This window comes from Lontra canadensis, unplaced genomic scaffold, assembly GCF_010015895.1.
Source record: "Lontra canadensis isolate GAN:19392208 unplaced genomic scaffold, GSC_riverotter_1.0 scaffold159, whole genome shotgun sequence".
Lineage (NCBI taxonomy): Eukaryota > Metazoa > Chordata > Mammalia > Carnivora > Mustelidae > Lontra > Lontra canadensis.
In genome coordinates, this window is record NW_022631153.1 from 639,494 (window position 1) to 663,441 (window position 23,948).

Sequence of the window (23,948 nt, forward strand, 5' to 3'; positions counted from 1 at the left end):
GCCATGTCTAAATCACAGAACAACTTAATGCATATTTTTATTTAAATTTCCTTCCCAATATGTATTGTTACTCCAAATGCCAGCATATAGTACTATGGTTTTGTTTTATTTTTCATTCTTTTTCTTTCTGTACACGTTCTTGGCAATAGAACTTTAGGAAAAACAGAATTATTTTCTTAGACTTGAAAAATAATAATCTGTCTTTGTGGAAGACCAAGTATTCATATGGACTATAAATATATAATTGGAATAAAGATATTAACTTTCATTAATTGCCTGTCTCACTGGCGCTGTGCTAAGGGCATGTTGTTTAATCTTTAAAATGACCAGACATGATTTTTATAGACTTGTGGATGAAATAACTGAGGTAAGTATTTTAAATTTGTGACAGGGTCTTCTGGGTATTCAGAAACCTTTCCTTATTGCACAGACCAGCAGAACTTCTAGTTTTCCCAGCAATCACTGCAGTGGAGGACATAATAGCCCCAGTCTTTTGCAAACAATCAGGTAGCTTTCTTAGAAACTGTAGAACCTATAACAAGAGACCAGCAGATCACAGCCGTTAAAGGGACATTAATTCATTTGATCTGCTAATTTTATTAAACACCTATTCAGAATAAGGTACTGTGGAAATACTATACAGTAACTCAAACATGGTTTAGGTGCTTCATCTAACCTTCCCTATACACAAAATCAAGCAAAGCCCCCAAACAACCCACATTTTCTTACATAGTAAATTTCCTCCCCATAATCATGTAATTCATCTCAATATTCTTTATTCTTTAAACCAAACTGTCCTAGTTTTGTTCTATACCAGTTAACATAGCTTGCTTCCTCCTTCCAAAATTAATTTATTAGGCAACTTCCATACAACCTAGTCATTAAAGTGAGGGATTTGATCATGAATATCTGCATTTAACCAGCAGACAGTTTAGTTCAGATATAGGTTGTATAAGTTGTCCAAGACAGAAAATGTCTGCATTTGAATAATTCTCTGTGAATTTGGGTTTCTACTGCAATAGAAAAAGTGAATGACTTTTTGGGTAATTTTATGGCTATGTTGTTTTTCTAAAAATTGGTTATTTGGAGAAGTCATGCCACAGTTCGGGGAAAAAGGCCTGCGAAGGCAGAAGTTCTGATTTACTTTAACATATAAGAGAAAACCAGATGGAAATCAGAAATTTGAGAAAAGCTTAGGAGTTATTATTCAGAATAGAGGTTTGTCATAGGTAGAAATTTAAATGCTAAATATCTCAAAGAGAAGAAAGTTGTCTAAAATAGGATGTATAGTAAAGATATCTATTTCAAAGTTGGAAGGTTTTCTAGGAGTAAACAAGAGTAGGAAATTTATATTGGCATAGAGCTTGGTTGACAGGTAAGGTTGATCATAAATTATATTTGCTTAAATTGAAGGAATTTCAATGAAAATTAGAATTCATTTTTAGGGGAAGAAAGTAAACTTTTTTAACTTAAAGAGTAAAACCATATGCCAAGGTCTCCCTTATCCTCACCTAACTTTATTTTTAAAAGAGTTCCTTTGTGGATTGCTGAACCATCGTCAAAGTTCTTACCTACTTCCAATCATTAAATTTTCCTGAGTATCACTAAATAACAAGTCACTTGAGCTCTAAATATTACTAGTTGGGAAGTAATCTGCCTTGTCAGTTTTACAATACTTTATTACCTATGCCTTAAAACAGGTGCCCTAAATAAAACACTTTCTGATTGATGTTTGACTTAAAATGAAAATGTGCTATTAGAGATTTTAGTCTTTTGGATTAGCCATGCTCTTTCAAGACCCTGTGAAAGTATAACAAAGTTTTGATATGCAATAAATGTAACTTTTTATATAAATATTAGTGTTAGATTAACTTTTAGTAAGTAGTCTAAATGAACATATTATATAATATCCTGTAAAATGTTTGGGGAGGCTGAAAAAAGTTTGTGTCTGATGTGAAAGACATCCATTAAAGACATTTAAAAATATCAAATATTTATACTACTTGTATTTCAAAATAAATGCATACTTTTGTTTCATATATTTACTGTGTCATTTTAAAAAAATTTTTAATTCTCTATTTTTATAGATAAAAACTGCCAAATGGAAGAAATTAAAAGCTCATCCTCAGTATTAGGCAAAGAAGTTTCTAAGAGTTGATAACTACAAGAATGGCATATAGTAAGTTGTGTTATAAAAATGCAAAGCCCATTACAACTATATCCTAAATATTATTAATAAGGTATTATAATATACAATAAATTGCAGAAAATGAACAAATATTCCTCAGTAGAGTGTGCTCAAATTTTATATTCTCAAAGAATTACACTTGTTTTATTTACATTAACAGAGTACTTTTATATTACATATTTGTAACATATTAGAGTTGTTCTGTTTTTAAATGATGAACACATAAATAGTTACAGTTGATCTTTGAACAATGCAGAGGTTGGGGCGTTGACTACCTGCACAAACAAAATCCATCTACGATTTTTGACTCCTCAAAAACTTAACCACCAGTAGCCTGCTGTTGCCTGGAAGCCTTATTGATAAAATATTGATTACTACACATTTTGTTCTTTATACATATTATATACTGTATTCTTACAATAAAGCTAGAGAAAAGAAAATGTTAAAATCATAAAAAGAAAATATTTACACTCCTGTGCTTTATTGAAAAAAAAATCTGCATATATGTGGAGTTGTGCAGTTCAAACTGGTATTGTTCAAGGGTCAACTGAATACTGGATTATTTTATTTATTTAAATATATTACTATACCCCTTCCAAACCTTTCATACTGGACATTTCAGCAATGTAGCTTTCTTAACCTTTCTCTTTTTTTCTCAGTTTTATTATACACAGTTGATATATATCACTATGTAAGTTTAAGATATGTAACATAATGTATATATTTTGAAATGATTACCACAGTAAGTTGACTTAGTAGATGAACTGAAAAAAAAAAAAAGGCAAAAGTTGTTTTCCTTATGAGAATTATTAGGATTAATTAACTGTCTTAACTTTAAGGTATATCATGAAGCAGTGTTAGCTACATTCATGCTGTTACAACCCAGTACTTACTTCTCTTGGAACTGGAAGACTGTAGCTTTTCACCACCTTTCTCCAGTTCCTCCCTATACCGCCACCTCTGGTAGCCATAAATCTGAGCTCTTTTCCTATGAGTTGTTGTTTTTTGTTTTAGATTCCACACATGAGAGAGCATGCAATTTTTGCTTTTCTCTGGCTTATTTCACTTAGCATAATAATGCCCACAGGATCCATTCATATTGTCATAAGTGGCAGGATATCCTTGTTCTTTATTGCTGAATAATATTTTATTGTGTATATATTCAGCTTCTTTATTCATCCATCAATGGACAGTTAGCTTGATTCTGTGTCTTGGCTCTTGGAAATAATGCTGTGAACGTGGGGGTGCAGATACCTTTTGGAGTTACATGTTTCTGTTTCTTTTGGATCTATTTCCAAAATTGAATTACTAGATCATATGGCAGTTCAGTTTTTTTTCAAGGACAATTTGTTGTCCTTCTGTTAATTGAAGATAATCGATAGGAAATAATGTGTAAGTTTCAGCTATACATAGTGATTTGTTTATATGTATTATGAAGTGATCACTACAGTGAGTCTAGTTACCATCTGTCATTATACAGAGTTGTTACAATATTACTGTATTCCCTATGCTGTACATTACATCTCCTGTCTTATTTTATAATTGGAAAATTGTACCTCTTAATCCTCTTAACCTATTTTGTCTGTCCCCTCCTTCCCGCTCTGCAACCATCAGTTTGTTCTCTGTATCTTTGAGTGTGTTCCTGTATTGTTTGTTCAGGGTTTTTTGCTGTTTAGATTACACATATAACCAAAATCATACAGTATTAGTTTTTGTCTGACTTATGTCACTTAGGATAATACTCTCTCAGTCTATCCTAGTTGTCATAAATGACAGGATTTCACTCTCTTATGGCTGAGTAATATTCCACTGTGTGTGTATATCTGTGTACACATACTTATACATACACACAGATACACACACACATAAACATCACTTTAATCCTTTCATATATCATGCATATTTAGGTTGCTTCAGTATCTTTGCTAATATAAATAATAAAGGGATGCATGTGTCTTTTCCAATTAGTCTGTTTTCTTCAGATAAAAACATAGAAGTGGAATTGCTGGATCTTATGGTAGATTCATTTTTAATTTTAAATGTCATACTGTTTTCCATAGTGGCTGTACCAATTTACCCTCCCACCAATAGTTCACCAGAGCTCTTTTCTCCACATCCTCACCAACATTTTACTGCTTGTCTTTTTTTTTTTTTTTCCTTAAGATTTTATTTATTTGATGGAGAGAGATCACAAGTAGGCAGAGAGGCAGGCAGAGAGAGAGAGAGAGAGAAGAGGAAGCAGGCTCCCTGCCAAGCAGAGAGCCCAATGCCGGACTTGATCCCTGGACCCTGAGATCATGACCTGAGCCGAAGGCAGAGGCTTAATCCACTGCACCCAGCTTGTCTTTTTGATAATAGCCATTCTGACAGATACAAAGTGATACTTCAGTGTGGTCTTAATTTGCATTTCACCGTGGTTCCTGGTGTTAAGATATTTCCATGCCTATTAATCACCTCTCTGTCTTCTTTGGAAAATTGTCTTTTATAGGTCCTTTACCCATTTTTAATCAAAATTGTTTATTTATATATATTTTTTGATATTGAGTTGGATGAGTTCTTTTGTATATTTTGGATATTAACCCCTAATCAGATATGTCATTTGCAAATACCTTCTCCCATTCAGTACGATGTTTTTTTTGTTCTGTTGATGGTTTCCTTTGCTGTGTAAAAGCTTTTTAGTTTAATGTAGTCCTGTTTATTTTTGCTTATGCTGTACTTGTTTAAAAAGATAGACAGCCCCCCCAAAATGTTGCTAAAACCAATGTCAAAGAGCTTAATGCTTCTGTTTTCTTCCAGTTTTGTTGATCTTTAGCATACATTTAAGTCTTTCGTACTTTCTTATTTTATTTCTGTTTATGGTATAAGAAAGTGGTCTGGCTTCATTCTTTTGCATGTAGCTGCCCAGTTCTCTCATTGTCATTTATTAAAGAGACTGTATTTTCTCCATTGTATGTTTTTGCCACTTGTCAAATATCAATTGACCATATAAGTGTAAGCTTATTTCTGGGCTCTCTATTCTGTTCCATTGATCTATGTGTCTGTTTTTGTGCCAGTACTATAGTGTTTTGGTTACTGTAGCTTTGTAGTGTGGTTTGATATTTGGCAACAGGATACCTCCAACTTTGTTCTGTCTCAGGGTAATGTTGGCTATTTGGTTTCTTTTGTGATTCCATACAAATTTTAGGGTTATTTGTTCTAGTTCTGTGAAAAATGCCATTGGTATTTTGATAGGGATTGCACTGAATCTGTATATCGCTTTGTGTAGTATGGACATTTTAAAATTATTAATTTTTCCAATCCATAAGCATGGCATGTTTTTCCATTTATTTGTGTCATCTTCAATTTCTTTCTTCAGTGTCTTACAGTTTTTTGTACAGCAGTCTTTCACCTCCTTGGTAATATTTATTCCTAAGTATTTTATTCTTGTTAATATAATTGTCATTGGGATTGTTTTCTTATTTTCTCTTTCCAGTAGTTATTACTGTATAAAAATGCAACAGATTTCTATTTATTGATTTTGTAGCCTGCAACTTTACTGAATTCCTTTATATTAATTCTTATTTCTGATATTTTGTTGTGGAGGCTTTAGGGTTTTTATATACATGGTATCATGTCACCTGCAAATAGTGACAGTTTACTTCCTAATTTGGATACCTTTTATTTCTTTTTCATGGCTAATTGCTATGGCTAGTTCTTCCCACACTATGTTAAATAAAAGTGGTGAGAGTAGATATCCTTGTCTTGTTCTTACTCCTAGAAGAAAAGGTTTCAGGTTTTCACTGTTGAGTATGATGTTAGCTCTGAGTTTGTCATATGTGGCCTTTATTACATTGGGGTACATTTCTACAATACTAACCTTGTTGAGACTCTTTATCATAAATGGATGTTGAACTTTGTCATATTCTTTTTATGCATCTTTAAGATGATCATATGGTCTTTATTCTTTGTTTTGTTGATGTGGTTTATCACATTAAAAGATTTGCAAATGTTGAACCATCCTTGTATCCCTAGAATAAGTTCCACTTGATTGTGGAGGACAATCCTTTCAATTCATTGTTGAATTCAGTTTGCTAATATATTGTTGAGAATTTTTGCATCTATGTTCATCAGTGATATTGGCCTGTAACTTATTGTTTTTTATGTTGTTGTTTGTTTCTAGTTTAGATATCAAGGTAATGCTGGTCTTACAGAATTACCTTAGGAAGAATTTATTCCTATTCATTTTTTTGAAAGAGTTCAAGGATAGGCATTCTGTGTATTTGAGAGAATTCACCAGTGAAGCCATCTGCTTTTGGACTTTTCTTTGTTGGTAGTTTTTGATTACTGATTCAGTTTCATTACTAGTAATTTGTATGTTCAGATTCTCTATTTCTTTTGGATTTAGTTCCAGAAGTTTCTGTATTTCTAGGAATTTATCCATTTTTTGTAGGTTTTCAAATGTTGTATATAATTATTCAGTGTAGTCTTTTTGATATTGCTCTTTTATTCCGGATTTTATTTATTGGGCCCTGTCTCTCTCTCTTTTTTTTTTTTTTTTTTGATGAGTCTTACTAAATGTTTTGAAGTTTATCTTCCAAAGGATCAGCTTTTAGATTCATTGATCCTTTTTGTTTTTGTTTTGTCTCTATTTCAGTTATTTCTATCATGAACTTTTCTGTTTCTTTCCTTCTACTAACTTTGGGTTTTGTTTGTTCTTTTAGTTCCTTTAGATGTAGGATTAGATTGTTTGAGATTTTCCTTATTTCTTGAGGTGGGCCTGTATTACTGTAAACTTCCCATTAGAACTGTTTTATTTTGTTTTTAAAGATTTTATTTATTTGTCAGAGAGAGTCAGCACGGGCAGACAGAGTGGCAGGCAGAGGCAGAGGGAGAAGCAGGCTCCCTGCTCAGCAGGGAGCCCGATGTGGGACTCCATCCCAGAATGCCGGGATCATGACCTGAGCCGAAGGCAGCCGCTCAACCAACTGAGCCACCCAGGCGTCCCCCATTAGAACTGTTTTTGCTGTGTCTCAGATTTTGGAATGTTTTATTTTCATTTTCATTTATCTCAAGGTTTTTTTGCTTTGTTTTTTAATTTCTGCTTTGATGTCTTCATTGACCCATTGATTATTTAATAGCATGTTATTTAGTCTCCATGTGTTTGTGGTTTTTCCGGTTTTCTTCTTGTAATTGATTTCTAGTTTCATACCTCTGTGGTTGGAAAGGGTGCTTCAAATTATGTCAGTCTTCTTAAATTTACTGAGACTTGTTTTGTGGCCTAATGCGACTTTGTCTTTTGATTGGAACATTTAGTTCATTTACATTTATAGTAATTATTAATGGGTATGAATTTATTGCCATTTAATATTTTTCTGGTTGTTTTTATATTCCCTATTTCATTCTTCCTCTCTTCCCTTGTGTTGGTGACTTTCTTTAGTGTTACCCTTGCATTCCTTTTCTTTTGCTATGTATTTATTATAAGTTTTTTTGTTTGTTGTTACCAGAAGTTTCATATATAACAACCTATGTGTATGGCAGTCTTTCTTAATTTGGTGATTGCTTAAGTTAGAATACATTCTAAGAATAATACATTTTTACTCCCCTGTCCCACATTTTACGTTTTTGCTGTCGTACTTTACATCTTTCTATTTTGTAAATCCCTTAAATGATTGTTGTAGATATAATTAATTTTGCTTCTTTTGTCTTTTAATCTTCATGCTATATAACTGGTTGATCCATTATCTTTACTATATGTTTGTTTTTACAGTGAGATTTTTTTCTTTCATATATTTTCTTCTAGTTATGGGCTTTCCTTTTCTGCATAAAGGAAAACCATCACTAAAAAACTATTTAGTTAAAAAATTATTTAGTTTTTTTCTTGTCTGGGAAACTCTTTATTTTCCCTTCAATTATGAATGATAACCTTGCCAGGTAGAGTATCCTTGATTGTAGGCTTTGCGTTTATTTATTTTTTTCTTTCAGCAGTTTGAGTATGTTGTGCCACTTTCTTCTGACCTGCAATGTTTCTGTTGAAAAATCACCTGATAGTTCTGTTGGGGGGGGTGTCCTTTATATATAACTAATTGCTTTTCTCTTGCTGCTTTTAAGATCCTCTCTTTTTTTTTTTTTTTAAGATTTTATTTATTTATTTGATAGAGAGTGAGAGAGAGAATGACAGGGGAGAGGGTCAGAGGGAGAAGCAGACTCCTCATACAGCTGAGAGCCTGATGCAGGACTCAATCCCGGGATTCCAGGATCGTGACCTGAGCCGAAGACAGTTGCTTAACCAACTTAACCAACCAACTAACCAGGCGCCCCAAGATCCTCTCTTTATCTTTAATTTTTGACCTTTTAATTAGAATGTGTGTCTTGTTGTGGATCTCTTTGGGTTTCTTTTGTTTGAGACTTCTGCTTCCTGGACCTGCATGTCTGTTTCCTTTCCCAGATTAGAGAAGTTTTCAGCCATTATTTATTTAGATAGTTTCTACTCTTCTCTGTTTTTCCTTCTGGGAGCCCTATAATGTGATTGTTAGTATTCCTGATGTCACAGAGATTCCTTAGACTATCATTTAAATTTTTTTTTTTTTTTCTCCTGTTCAATTTGGGTAGTTTTCACCATCCTGTCTTCCAGATTGTTGATTTATTCTTCTTTATCATCTAATCTGCTGTTTATTCCCTTTAGTGTAGTTTTCATTTCTGTTACTTTACTCTTCAGTTTAGATTGGTACTTTCTTACAGTTTTTCTTTGTTGAAATTTTCACCTTGTCATTCATTGTTCTTCTGAGTTTGGTAAGCATCTTTATGGCCATTACTTTGAATTCTTTATTTGTTGGGTCAACCATCTCCATTTCATTTTGTTCTTTTTCTGAGGTTTTATTCTAGGTTTTCTTTGGAACATATTATTCTGTCTCCTCACTTTCCCTTTTTGTTTCTTTCTATGTGTTAGGTAGTTATGTCTGCTAGTCTTGAGGGAGTAACTTTTTGTAGGGGATATCCTGTAGGGCCAGAAATGCAATCTCCATTGGCCACTAGAGCCAGGTTCTCCAAGGTTGAGACCTCTGTGGGCTGTGTGCTCCCTCTTGTGGTAGGTCCACAAATGCTGTGGGCACTGTGGTAGGCAGGGATGGCCCCTAGCCTGAGTAGTTGCAGGGGGTGACTGTGAATCCTATAGAGTCACTGGTTGGCAGGAGTGACCCTTGGCCTGGAAGGCTGTGGGTCCTGACCTCAACTGCTGCTGGTGTACTGGTAGGTGTGGTTATTCTATTTTAATATTTTGAGGATCCTTCATCCTGTTTTCGTGCTGGTTGCACCAGTTTACAGCTCTACCAATAGTGCACAAGCATTCCTTTCGTCCACATCCTTATCAGCATTTGTTATATCTTGTCATATTGAGGATGGCCACCTAACAGACATGATGTGATATGTCAGTCATTTTGAGCTGCAGATTTTTCATATAATAGTTGTCTTTCATGTGTCTTTTTTGGGGAAATATCTAGTCAAGTCTTTTAATTGGACTATTTTTATTTTTTCTGAGTTTATGTAAGTTCTTTATATTTTTTGGACCATAACTCCTTATCAGATAGTTTGCAGTATTTTTTTCCCATTTCATAGGTTGTCTTTTCACTTTGTTGATTGTTTTGCAATAGAAACTTTTAGTTTGATGTAATCCCATTTGTTAATTTTTCATTTTGTTGTTTGTGTTTTAGGTGTTGCATCCAAAAAAAGTTATGACCAAGACCCATGTCAGGGAGCTTTTTTCCTTTTTTTATTTTAGGAATTTCATTTTTTTCAAGTCTCACAGTTAAGTCTTTAATCCATTTCAATTTTTGTAAGTGGTGTAAGATATGTGTACAGTTTCAATCTTTAACATGTGAATATCCAATTTCTCCAGCACCATTCATTGAAGAGACTGTCTTTCTCCAGAGTGTTCCTTGCTCCCTTGTCAAATAATAGTTGACCATATATGTGTGGGTTTATTTCTGAGGTCTCAGTTCTGTTCATTGATCTGTTTGTCTGCTTTTATAACTCTAGCTTTACAGTATAGCTTGAAATTAGGAAGTTTGATGCCTACTGCATTTTTCTTTTTTGTCAGGATGTCTTTGGTTATGCAGAGTCCTTTTTTGTTCCATATAAATTTTAGGAATTTTTTCTACTTCTGTAGAAATAGGAATTCTGTAGGAATCTTGATAAGGATTTGCATGAATCTGTAAATGGCTTTGGCAATATGGACATTTTAACAACATGAATTTTTCCAGTCCATGAACACAGATACCTTTCCATGTATTTGTGTCTTCCTCAGTTTCTTTCATCAATTTATTACAGTTTTTAGAGTAGAGATCTTTTACTTCATTGGTTAAATTTATTCCACGGTATTTCATTGCTTTTGATGCTATTGTAAATGGGATTATGTTCTTTATTTCTTTTTCAGGTCATTTGTTATTGTATAAAAATGTATAAATTTTTGTATGTTAATTGAGTATCCTGCAACTTTACTGAATTCATTGATTAGATCTAACATTTTTTTTGGTGGAGTCCTTAAGACTCTTATTTATAAAATCATGTCATGTGTAAATAGAGACAATTTTACTTCTTCATTTCCATTTCTGATGCCTTTTATTTCTTTCTTGCCTGATTGCTCTGTCAGGACTTCCAATACAATGTTGACTATGAGTGGTGAGAGAGGGCACACATGTCTCTTCCCTATCTTAAAGGAAAGGTTTCACCCTTTGACCATTGAATATTTTGTTAGATGTAGGCTTTCATATATGGCCTTTGTAATGTTGAGATTCATTTCTTATATATGTAATTGGTAAGAATTTTTAAGGTTGTTGCATTTTTTTCAAATGCTTTTTCTCCATCTATTGCAATGATCATTGATTTTTTTTTTCTTTTATTCTGTCAGTGTCCTGTATCACATTGATTGGCGCATGTTGAGTCATCCTTGCATCCCAGGCATAAATCACCCTTCCTTGATCATTGTAAATGATCCTTTTCATGAGCTGCTGAAGTCTGTTTGCTCATATTTTGTTCAGAATTTTTGCATTCTGTCATCGGGGATATTGGTTCATAGTTTTCTTTTCTGGTGTTATCTTTTTCTGGCTTTGATCATTGGTGATGTTGGCTTGTAAAATGATTTTGGGAGTGTCACCTGTTTGATTTCTTGGAAGAATTTCAGAAGGATCAGTGTTAATTTTACTTTAAATATTTGGTAAAGCTTACCAGTGAAGACATCCAGTCTTGGAATTTTCTTCATTGGGAGAGTTTTAATTGCTGATTAAGTCTCCATACCAGTAATTAGTCTAATTCAGACTGTTTCTTCTCAGTTCTGTTTCAGTGAATTGTACGCTTCTAAGAACTTTTTATTTCTTACACATTTTCCTGTTTGTTGGCATATAATTGTTCATAGTAGCCTTTTATGAGTCTATGTATTTCTTCAGTATCTGTTGTATTATCTCCATGTTTTATTTATGATTTTGTTGATTTGGTTCCTCTTTTTTCCTTGACTCATTTAATAGTTTCTCAATTACATATTTTCAGAGAACTACCTCTTAGTTTGGTTAGTGTTTTCTACTGCTTTCCTCTTACCTCCTACATTTAGTTCTGCTGTAATCTTAACTTTTTCCTTCCTAATGCTAACTTGGGGTTCACTTTGTTATTCTTTTTCTATTTCTTAAGACCTGGAGTTAGATTATTTATCTGGGATGTTTATTGCTATGAACTTCCTTCTTTGAATTGCTTTTACTGTACTCACAATTGTCATTTGTCTCAGGATACTTTATTTCCACTTTAATTTCTTCTTTGATCCCTTGGATCTTCAGGTGAGTGTTTTTTAACTTGTTTTTTTTCTGCAGTTTCCTTTTTACTGATTTCTAGTTTCATACCATTATGGTCAGAGAAGATACTTGGTATGATTTCAGTGTTCTTGAAGTTGCTAAGAATTGTTTTTTGTCGTAACATGTTCTATCCTAGAAAATGTTCCATTTACACCTGGGAAGAATGTATTCTGCTCTCCATATAGAATGTTCTATATATCACTGTTAAGTCCATTTTGTCTGTAGTGTTATTCAAATCTGCTTTTTCCTTATTGATTTGATGTCTACATGATCTGACCATTGTTGAGTAGAGTATTAAAGTCCCCAACTATTACTGTATTGTTTATTTCTCCTGTTAGGTCTGTTCATTTTTGCTTTATGTGTTTATGTGCTCTGACTTTAACATTGGGTACATAAATATTTACAATTGTTATGTCATCTTCATGTATTGAGCCCCTTATCTTTTATATAATGAACTTCTTTGTCTCTTTTTGCAACTTTTTAAAAGATTGTATTTATTTGAGAGAGAGAGAGAGAGAGAGCAGGGGAGGGGGCAGAGGCAGAGGGAGAAGCAGACTTCCTGCTGAGCCAGGAGCCAGACATGGGGCTTGATCTCAGGACCCTGGGATCATGACCTGAGTCGAAGGTGGACGCTTAATGGACTGAGCCACCCAGACACCAGCTTTTTACAATTTTTTTTTCCCTAAAATCAACTTTTAATTATAAGAATACATATTAAAATTGCATCACCTCTTGAATTTCTCCTAAACTCATTTTAGCACATATGATATTGTGGGATAATTTTTTTTTATTTTATTTTTTATAAACATATATTTTTATCCCCAGGGGTACAGGTCTGTGAATCGCCAGGTTTACACACTTCACAGCACTCACCATAGCACATACCCCCCCCGCCAATGTCCATAACCCCACCCCTCTCTTCCAACCCCCCTCCCCCCATCAACCCTCAGTTTGTTTTGTGAGATTAAGAGTCACTTATGGTTTGTCTACCTTCCAATCCCATCTTGTTTCATTTACTCTTCTCCTACCCCCTTAACCCCCCATGTTGCATCTCCTCTCTCATATCAGGGAGATCATATGATAGTTGTCTTTCTCCGATTGACTTATTTCGCAAAGCATGATACCCTCTAGTTCCATCCACGTCGTCGCAAATGGCAAGATTTCATTTCTTTTGATGGCTGCATAGTATTCCATCGTGTATATAACCCCATCTTCTTTATCCATTTGTCTGTTGATGGACATCTAGGTTCTTTCCATAGTTTGGCTATTGTAGACATTGCTGCTATAAACATTCGGGTGCACGTGCCCCTTCGGATCACTACGTTTGTATCTTTAGGGTAAATACCCAGCAGTGCAATTGCTGGGTCATAGGGTAGTTCTATTTTCAACATTTTGAGGAACCTCCATGCTGTTTTCCAGAGTGGTTGCACCAGCTTGCATTCCCACCAACAGTGTAGGAGGGTTCCCCTTTCTCCGCATCCTCGCCAGCATCTGTCATTTCCTGACTTGTTAATTTTAGCCATTCTGACTGGTGTGAGGTGATATCTCATTGTGGTTTTGATTTGTATTTCCCTGATGCCGAGTGATATGGAGCACTTTTTCATGTGTCTCTTGGCCATCTGGATGTCTTCTTTGCAGAAATGTCTGTTCATGTCTTTGCCCATTTCTTGATTGGATTATTTGTTCTTTGGGTGTTGAGTTTGCTAAGTTCTTTATAGATTTTGGACACTAGCCCTTTATCTGATCTGTCGTTTGCAAATATCTTCTCCCATTCTGTCAGTTGTCTTTTGGTTTTGTTAACTGTTTCCTTTGCTGTGCAAAAGCTTTTGATCTTGATAAAATCCCAATAGTTCATTTTTGCCCTTGCTTCGCTTGCCTATGGCAATGCTCCTAGGAAGATGTTGCTGCGGCTGAGGTCGAAGAGGTTGCTGCCTGTGTTCTCCTCAAGGATTTTGATGGATTCCTTTCTCACATTGAGGTCCTTCATCCATTTTGAGTCTATTTTCGTGTGTGGTGTAAGGAAATGATACAATTTCGTTTTTCTGCATGTGGCTGTCCAATTTTCCCAACACCAATTATTGAAGAGGCTGTCAGCTTTTTACAATTTTTAAAGTCTATTTAGTGTGATATAAGTATAGCTACCCTGGCCTTTCTTTTTGGTTACCAATTGCTTGAAATGTCTTTCTTCACTCTTGGTCTGCCTTTAAGTCTGAAGTGGGTCTCTTATAGACAGATTATCATTTGAGTCTTGTTATTTTAATGCATTTAGGCTTTGTCTTTATATTGGAGAAATTAATCTGTTGACAGTTAAGGTAATTAAGGATAAGGATTTGCTATTGCCATTTTGTTGTTTTATGTTTGTTTTGTAGATCCATTGTTCCTGGTCTTATCCTATTGTTTTTGTGGTTTGATGTCTTATCATTATCAGTATACTTTGACCACTTTGTCATCTTCTTTTGTGTAATTACTAAGGTTTTTTCCCTGAGTTACCATGAGGCTTACATAAATACCTTAAAATTTAACACCCTATTTTTAACTAATACCAACTTTTATTGAATTCCTAAGCTTTACACTTCTCACATTTTAGTTAATTAATGTTGCAATTTACATTTTCCTTATTGTGTAGTTAATAACAGATTATTAAAGATATGGTTACTTTTACTGTTTGTTTTTAAATTTTAAACTAATCTTAAGTGACTAACACAGCACCATTACCCTATTACAGAATCCATTTTTTACTATTTCTCATTACCAATAGTTTTACACTGCCTTTTTTTTTTTTTTTAAGATTTTGTTTATTTGACAGACAGAGATCACAAGTAGGCAGAGAGGCAGGCAGAGAGAGAGGAAGGGAAGCAGGCTCCCTGCTGAGCAGAGAGCCCAATGTGGGGCTCAATCCCAGGACCCTGATATGATGACCTGAGCCGAAGGCAGAGGCTTTAACCCACTGAGCCCCCTAGGTGCCCCTTATACTGCCTTCTTAAGTTTCTTTGCTGTTACCTAGTGATCTTTTATTTTCACTCAACTCCTTTAGAATTTCTTGTAAGGCAGATCTAGTGGTAATGAACTCTCTCAGCTATTGTCTGTATGGCAAAGTATATCCCTCCTTTATTTCTGAAAGACAGTTTCACTGGATATAGCATTTTTTTTTTAAGAATTTAATTATTTATTTGACAGAAACACAGTGAGGGAAGGAACACAAGCTGGGGAGTGGGAGAGTGAGAAGCAGCCTTCCCACTGAGCAAGGAGCCCGATGTGGGGCTCGATCCCAGGACCCTGAGATCATGACCTGAGCCAAAGGCAGACGCTAATGACTAAGCCATGTGGGTGCCCCTGGGTATAGAATTCTTGGTTGAAACTTTGGGTTTTTCTTTTTTTTCTCCCCGTATTTTGAATATGTTGTCCCATTATTTCAGACCTGAAAAATTTCTGTTGAGAGGTCTACCTTTAGCCTTATTTGGGGTTCCCTTTTTTGTAATCTCACTTTTCTCTTACTGCTTTCAAAAGTATTTGTCTTTGACTGTTGACATTTAATTGTAAAGTGTCTTGATTTAGCCCTATTTGAGTTTAGCCTGTTTAGGTTTTTCGGGCCCCTTGGATCTGGGTATCTATTTCTCTACCCAGGTTTGGTAAGTTTTCAGCCATTATTGCTTTAAATATACTTTCTCTCCATTTCTTTTTCTCCTGGAATTCCCATAATGCAAATATTACTTGTTTTCATTGTGTCCTGTAATTCCTGTAGCCCCTCTTCACTTTCTTTCATTTTTTTTTCATTGCTCCTTTTACTGAATAAGTTCAGTTGATTTTCTTCCAGTTCATTGCTTTGGTCTTCTGCATGGTTAAGTCTGCTTTTGAAACTATAGTATTCTTCGATTCAGTTATTATATTTTTCAGCTCTAGGATTTGGAGTGGATTTATTTTTAATGATTTCTATTTCTTTGTTGAATTTCTTGGTCATGTATTGTTTTCCTAATTTTGTTTAGCTGTGTATTTTTATAGTTCACTAAACTTCTTTATGGGAATTATTCTGAGTTATTTATCTGACAACTCATAGATCTCCATTTCTTTTGGGTCAGTTACTAGAGTTTCATTTATTTCCTTTGGTGGTATCGTACTTACCTGATTTTTCACAAGATCTTTGATTCCTTTAGGTTGGTACCTGCACATTTGATTAAGGTGTCTCCTCTTTCAGACTTAGCATGTTTGATTTGTTAGAGACATTCTTCACTAATCAACTCAGTCTGGATTTCTGGACATGTCTGCTGATAACATCCTTGGGTAGGTAAGGCCTCCTATTAGAGTCTATTTTTGGACAAGGCAAAACTATTCATGCTCTGAGGTCAGGGGTATGTCAAAGACTGATACTAGCTGGATAGCACTGCTGACTTGGTTCCCTACTCCAGTCAGCCTGTGGTATGGTCTTTGTGATTTCCTGAATTCTCTGGTGAGACTTACTAGAAGACTGGGACTGGTACTATATTTAGCAATCTTTAGGGCAATGAATTAGCCTCTCTGCCCTAGCAGGGCAGCAGGATGGGACCCAATGCCTGCCTAGCTTGTTTGGGGACCTGATGCAGGCAAGAGTGTGCACTGAATATCCTGGTCAGATGAGGCCACTAGTTTTGCTTTACAGATGTGGAAAGCCACAGGTTGTGCTCCATTCAAGTGCCTTGTAAATGAGACTCTTGGATGGGCTATGCAGTTTCCTGTGTGCTCTGGTTAGGTTTCCTGTGTGGGTAGGTTGAAGGTTGTGTTGAGCAATATGTGGGGCTATGAACTCATTTCCCTGTTTGGGTGCAGCAGGAGAAGCAGCTCAAAGGCCGTTAATGCTTTGTGGTCTTGATTCAAGCCAACCCATGCCTCATGTGTCCTGGCCAAATAAAACCACTGATTTGCTCTTAATGCTATCAATTCTGCCCGCCTACTTCTTGGCTTAAGAGTTGCTGGGTCACACAGCTTCCAGGTGTTTTTGTCAGCTCTTCCTGTCAGATGGCACAGGAGGTGATGCTTTGTAGGTATGAGGGCTGGAGAGGGTTAGGCCTCTGGATACTGTGTGGGCAAGAGCCTACTTCAGAAAACTCCCAAATTTTCCTGAACAGATTTTCTGATGGAGGGGCTGGGAGCCATGATCTGCAGCAGGGTAGCTGTCGCTCAGCTCTTATGCCAGGGCATGAGAAGACCAGGCACCAGGGCCAGCAGAATTCCTTCTTTGGGGACCCAAATTTGGCAGGCCAAATTCTCCAGATAGTACCACTGACTTGGCTTGCAGATGAATGAAACCACTGGTTGGGACTATTAGGCTATACTCATGGGAATTCAGTCTTCCAACTCCCAAGTGTTGGCTGTTGGAAGACCCTCTCCCCTTCTCTGTCTCAGGCTCCTAGTGGTTGAACCCCATACTTTCCCTGCAATCCTTGTAGAGTGAAACCTGAGTAGGGCCTCCAGCTAAGCAACCTACAACATTGAGTCAGGGTAGGGGAGCTGGATGTCACCCATGGGCACTCCCCACTAGAGGAACTATAAACTCAATGGAGATAGCTCCATGCAGTGGTGAGGCAGCCTAGGGGAGGGGAAACGTGGTCAGCATGTTGACCTCTTATCTTTCTAATGCAGTCTGTCTTGGTCTCTGTTGTGTTGTGGGGGGCCTTAGCCTCACTCCTGAGCACTAGGATCCTCTCAGTGGTGTCTTGTCCATGAATAGTTGTTAGTCATCTTCTTGTGAAGGTGAGCAAAGTGAGAAACAACCTGTCACCATGTTGGTGATGTTACTCCTCTTCCCTCTCTTACCTTATTCCCATTTCAGCAAAGTTTAATACATTAGCTTATTAATAGATTTTACCTATTAATAATATTGATGTGTAGCAACGCCTGGGTGGCTCAGTCACTTGAGCATCTGACTCTTGATTTTGGCGCAGGTCATAGTCTCAGGATTGTGAGATTGTGCCCCATGTTGGGAGTCTGCTTGGGATTCTCTCCCTCCACTCCTCCCTTACACATGTGCACTCTGTCTAAAATACATTAATCTATAAAGAAGAAAAAAAATTGATGCAGATTATAAAAGGTGGCCCTTTACATTCTAGAATGTACTGATAATTAAAAACCATGCAGTTGTAAATGTTATCTCTGTCCAAACTTTCTCCACTATGTTTCTTCAAAAGTTTATAACCAAACTCTTTTCAGAACTTTCAGTATTGGTTACTAATGTTAAATCATATTAACCAGTTATGCAATTTCTAAAATGATAGGTGATAAAATTAATATTATTAAATAGCTAGGACAACCAAATTCTCTAGTTTTTTTTTTTTTAAGATTTTATTTATTTGACAGAGAGAGATCACAAGTACGCAGAGAGGCAGGCAGAGAGAGAGGAGGAAGCAGGCTCCCTGCTGAGCAGAGAGCCCGATGTGGGGCTCGATCCCAGGACTCTGGGATCATGACCTGAGCCGAAGGCAGAGGTTTTAACCCACTGAGCCACCCAGGCGCCCCTCTAGTTTTTTATTGGTATTTTTCCTCACTGCAATGTGACATTGCTAACTTGGTTATACTAAAAGAATCAGGCTGGTGGTTGGCCCACACTCTCTTGTTAATGTGGTCTCTAAGTAGTAATAAAAGGTTATTTTAAAATGCTATATTTTATAACATTTATAATTTCAAATGTTATATTTAATATGGTCTGAATTCATATTTTAAAAACCAAAGAGTAAATGTTGCTTCTATTTTATTAGGTATTAGACTTGTGTTAAAGAAGTGAATTTTAAGTTTCAGCATTTTTTAAATGATGAGATTCCAGAAAAAAAGGAAACAAGATTATAATAACAATTCAAAATATATTATTTAAGGAAAAGTTAAAGTGATCATTAAACCTGAAAGATAAGCTCAAGAAATTACAAAACTTCTCAGTTACAGAGACACATCTGCCAATCAAAAGGGGTACGTTTCCACAGTGTGCTCTGTTACTTGAAATACTGATAACAGAGACGGGGTGGAAGGCAATGTCAGATGTTTTAGAAAACAAAATATATATCTGGAAGTGAAATATGGGGAAAGACTAAGGATAACAGGTGTGAGGGTAGAAGGAACTCCGGGCACTTTGAGCAGATGCGTGCTGTGACAAGGATTTTTACTGATGACTCAGGTGATGGAAGAGGTCAGCACTATGTATTGAACAGAACTTTCTGAGTCTAGAACAACTTTTTAAATAGGGAATTTTTCCTTTATATGTGTTTGATAAAAGAAATGGCTACATCTTGTTCTTCAACATCTAAAGAAACTTAAGAGCTGGACTTTTTTCCCTTTTTGTTGCTACATTTTATAATTCTCAATGACATGTACCATTTCTTGAATTATTTTTTATTTTAAATTGCACTGCTCCCTTATTTTTGGAAAGTGTTTCTTGTGTGTCCTTTATTTTGGGTCTTCACAGGGAAACTTCAGGCAGTGAGAAACACAGCTTCATCAGAGTCACGGTCCTTTCCACTGTCTTCACTTGGTGCACACTCCCCACCACTTGGAGACCGGCAGCTCAGATCCTCTACCCCAGACTCCTGATCACTGTTGGCTGACAGATCTGGATCTGAGCTTTTCAAATTGTCTTGGGTTAGAATGAGAGCAGAATCTTCATCACCTTGTGAAGGACTCCTGGATGGAAAGGATTTCATATTTCCACTGTAATCCTGGGGAGTGTTGGCTGTGCTGTTGTCTGAGGTAGAAAACCCTGAGTGTTTGCTGGGTTCACTCTGTTTACTCTTCACTTTAGGGTGATTTAACTGGACTTTCTGAATTTTTTCCAGCCTCTAAAAAAAAAAAAAAAAAAATTTTTTTTTTTCAGGGAAAAATCTTAAATAATTTAGCATTTATTACTTTCCAGCTGGATATAATGTTAAGAACATGGGATTTAAATGGACATGGGTTCAAAGCTAGGCTTTATGACCTTGGACAAAATAATTAGATTTTCTGAGACTTGGTTTCTTCATCTCTAATTAAGGAAGGTAATACCTGCCTTAGTATATAGGTTTTCTGTAAAATGCAAAAAACAAACCAAAAAAACCTATATAGAGCACCTGGCAATCAGGAGTCATTCTTCCTTCTCTACTGTAAGGTTTTATGTAATGATTTTCATCCTATGAACTCAAAATACAATTCTTTAAAAAATCAGGAATGAGGTGTTTATTATCTAAGTTTTTAAATTAAGATATAAGTCACTTACCATAAATCTCCCCTTCTAAAGTATATAATTCATTGGTTTTAATATATTCACTAGGTTACACAATTCACTACTACCTAATTCCAAAATACTTTTATCATCCCAAAGAAAACCCCATATTCATTAGTAGTTACTCCCTATTACCCCTTCCCACAGTCCTGGCAACCACTGAGGCGCTTTCTGTCTGTGGACAGAAATGGATTTGCCTAGTCTGGACATTTCCTATAAATGGAATCATACAATATATGTCCTTTTATGTCTGGCTTATTTCCCTTAGTTTATGTTCTTGGGGTTCATTCATGATGTAGCATGTATCAATACTCCATTACTTTTTATGATTAAATATTACTACATTGCATGAATATCCACATTTTGTTCTCTTCATCAGATGATGGACATTTGGATTGCTCAAAATATATTTTACCAGATTTCATCCTTTGCCATCAACCAGGGAGGTGTTAAAAGATCAAGTATTACATACTCCTTCCAAAAGCATTCTCCTTATGTGCAAAGGGCATTGTACTGGGCAATATGAGTAATGGAGATAATACAGATCCAGCCATAAGGACCTGGAAGTATGGAGGCAGAGTTCAGGTAATGTAAGAACTTGCAAGAGGTCATAGTTGTTTAAGAGGGTGAGTGGGATGGCTAGAGGGAAGAGATCCGAATAAGCTTCAGGGATGAAGGAGCATTTTTTTTTTTTAAGATTTTATTTATTTATTTGACAAAGCGATAGAAAATGCAAGTAGGCAGAGCATCAGACAGAGGGAGAAGAAGAAGCAGACTCCCTACTGAGCAAGGAGCCTGATGCGGGGCTTGATCCCACTGGGATCATGACCTGAGCGGAAGGCAGTTGCTTAACCAACTGAGCCACCCAGGCGTCCCAGTGAAGAAGCATTTTAACGGGACTGTGAGGGAATTAAACTGGAAGGTGCTGGTGATGGTTAGAGCATTTATGGAAGGAGGGACAATAAGAAGAAAAACAAAAGAGGTCATTGTGTACAAGAAGCAGAGAACAGTTAAATTTGAGCAAGAGCAATGACGTGGATGAAACTAGAGGGTGTTATGCTAGCTGAAATAAGTCAGTCAGAGAAAGACAATTACCATATGATCTCACTGATACATGTAATTAATGAAAAGGCAGAGGAAGAAACAAAATAAGATGAAACCAGAAAGGGAAACAAACCATAAGAGACTCTTAATCTTAGGGAAAAAAGTGAGGGCTGCTGGAAGGGAAAGGGTAGGGGAGATAAGGTAACTGGGTGATGGACAATGGGGAGGGTATATGTTGAAATGAGCACTAGGTATTATATAAGACCCAGAATCACAAACCTGTATCCCTGAAACAAATAATACATTATATGTTGATAAAACAAAAAATAGAAAAAAAAATTGAAAAAAAATTTGAGCAAGGGCAATAATAGAGAATAAAGCTGAAGGAATTGATTACTGAATTGTGGGAAAATCTTAAATGCAAGGCTAAGGAGTTTTGACTTTGTTATAAAGGAAAAAGAGCCAATGTCTTTTAATTAAGGTTTTTCTAAGTAATTTTCTTTTTCATTTTTAGTATTTTAACAAAAAATTTTGGAATAGACCAGGAGAATACTAAGCTTTTCATAAAGCTTGGGTATCTTCAGGAAGAGTAAATAAAACTGGCTTACTGATGGCATGAGTGGACTTAAAAATGACAAAAATCATAAAGGCTTTTACCAGAGCTCCAGAATCCTAAAAACCTAAACTGTGCTTCATTTCATTTGTCTGTGTGTGTTATTTATAATTCAAGGTCTCTCAGCCCTGGTGACAACTCACAATCATTGTGGAGCTTGAAAGATTCTGTATCAGAATCTCTGGGCTTAGAGCCCTGGCAGTAGGATTTTTTTTTTTTTCTTTTTTTTGAGGTGATTTTGATGCACAAAAACTATTTCTCCAGTAATGTAAACTTAAGGTAGAACTCTCCAAATAAGTCCAAAGATGGTTTGTTTTACTTTGCAGATTTATAATAGATATGCTTGATTTCAAAAGTTCTCAAAACCAACAGTTCACTAGTGACGGAATTTGTTTTATCCATCTGGCCACTGTATGGACTTGGGTGAGCAACCCTAGACCAAGCTCTTCCGTGATACTTGTATCTTGAAATGTGATGTTTCCTGGTAATGTTATGGGAGCAACCAGAGAAGTCAGCCTCACCAGCTACCTCTACATGACTGTCTTTATTGGTGGGGTCCCTGAACCATAGTGTGTGTCCCCCAGGCCATCATTCTTAGGAGTGACTCTCCCTTAGGTAAAGGAGTAGACTTTGTTGGAATGTATCTTATGGTATTTTGCCAACTTTCATTTCATTAGATGTTACCAATCTACACTACATATCTCAGGAGTGTGGAAAAAAGGCTGTTCATCTTATTTTGGTATTTAGTCTCAATTGAGAGTTCAGGTCGGGACCACAGCAATTGGTTGCCAATTCTTGAGTAAGTGAATGACATGATGACGCCATGAATTTTTGAGAGGAATGAAGCAGAATGAAGCAAAGAATCCAAGTGGTTTTAGTGAGCATCTAAATCAGTGGTATCACTGGAAACAAAGTTATATAATTAGCAAAAATGTGTATATTATAACCTTCCTGGCCAATTAGTGGGAAATTAGAAAAGCCAAAAATTAGGCTGTTGCTAAGTTGGTCTCAGCTATTACCATTCATAGAGAAATTTTTACCATACATGCATTTATCTGATTTTATTCTTTCACTCTGAATCCCATTTTTTATGTACACCCCAGAAGGAATTCATTTTAGTTTGCTCAAATAACAGTAATGAATAAAACCTGACCCATTGTAGGAATAACTGACTAGTTCAGCAAACCATGTAAGGGAGCCCCAAGCCAGATGTCAAAATGTACTAAGTGCCTAGGTTGGAGCTTTGGTGATCTGGGTGCTTACCCGGTGGGTTTCTGGTTCAGGTTATCTACTTAGCTAAAAATATGAAATGGCTATGCTGCTGCGTTTCACATATCCTGAGTCATGAGAGACGTTCATGGAACAGTGGTTATCAAGAAATAAGCACAGAAAAGGGACGAACAAGAACGAGTGTGTCTTACTTCTTCTAGGGCCTCTAGTTCTTCCTCCAGCTGCTGGGTCTCCTCCTTCACTGCCATAAGGTAATCCGTAACAGACTGTCGGGGCTGCAGTCCCTTTTCAAAGCGGTTGTACATCCCATTCCAGAACCTGTAAAAGATGGCAAAGTTTTAGGGTACCATCATATCACAGTCTGTAAGTTCACTCTCTCAAATCTTCTAAGGTATCTGTCATGCCAGAGTCCCAAAGTCCTAATAATTACCAGTGGTGGGCTCATACTTAAGGTAATGATTTCATGTTGATGCTCTCTTTTTCTTGGGTCAGTAAATTTCTTTTGAGAGGATAAATTCATGGTGAGTCTACTTGTACACATGGTCCTGAAATAAGGCCTGTATCTTTCTAAAGTAGAATGAAGTAGCACATATTAACATATTCTTTCTTTTTAAGAAAATAGCTCTTAGTTTTGAAATAAACTTGGAAAATTAGTGATTATATTAACATTTAGATTCTTTCAGCTTTGTAGATTTGAGGGTTTTGGCTTTTTGTTTGTTTGTTTATCACAACCACCAAAAATTGATGTTTCCATTTGCAATAAATCTTCCCTTTTTTATCCTGCACAATAAAGCATACTGCATTGCAAAGAATAAATAGTACTATCACAGGGATATCTGTAGATTGATG

General features: G+C 36.0%; 1 protein-coding gene and 1 long non-coding RNA gene across 3 annotated transcripts in view; one reads left to right on the forward strand and one right to left on the reverse strand.

Annotated features, from left to right (window-relative positions):
* LOC116859567 lies at window positions 1-23,304 on the forward strand. 2 transcript variants are annotated; one of them, XR_004381188.1, is made up of 4 exons: window positions 1-367; window positions 2,088-2,179; window positions 20,592-20,797; window positions 23,153-23,304. It is a non-coding gene; the product is annotated as an uncharacterized LOC116859567 (long non-coding RNA). The 2 variants fall into 2 exon arrangements; XR_004381187.1 differs by lacking the exons at window positions 1-367; window positions 2,088-2,179 and adding an exon at window positions 19,610-19,704.
* The window catches only part of MTMR7 (myotubularin related protein 7), a 109,253-nt gene continuing 104,089 nt past the window's right edge, over window positions 18,785-23,948 (reverse strand). Inside the window, exons 13-14 of the mRNA XM_032844952.1 lie at window positions 23,291-23,417; window positions 18,785-19,793 (exon numbers count right to left, since the gene is read on the reverse strand). Coding sequence (XP_032700843.1) covers window positions 19,431-19,793; window positions 23,291-23,417 — 490 coding nt within the window. The 3' untranslated portion in view covers window positions 18,785-19,430. The remainder of the gene's footprint in view (window positions 19,794-23,290; window positions 23,418-23,948) is intronic.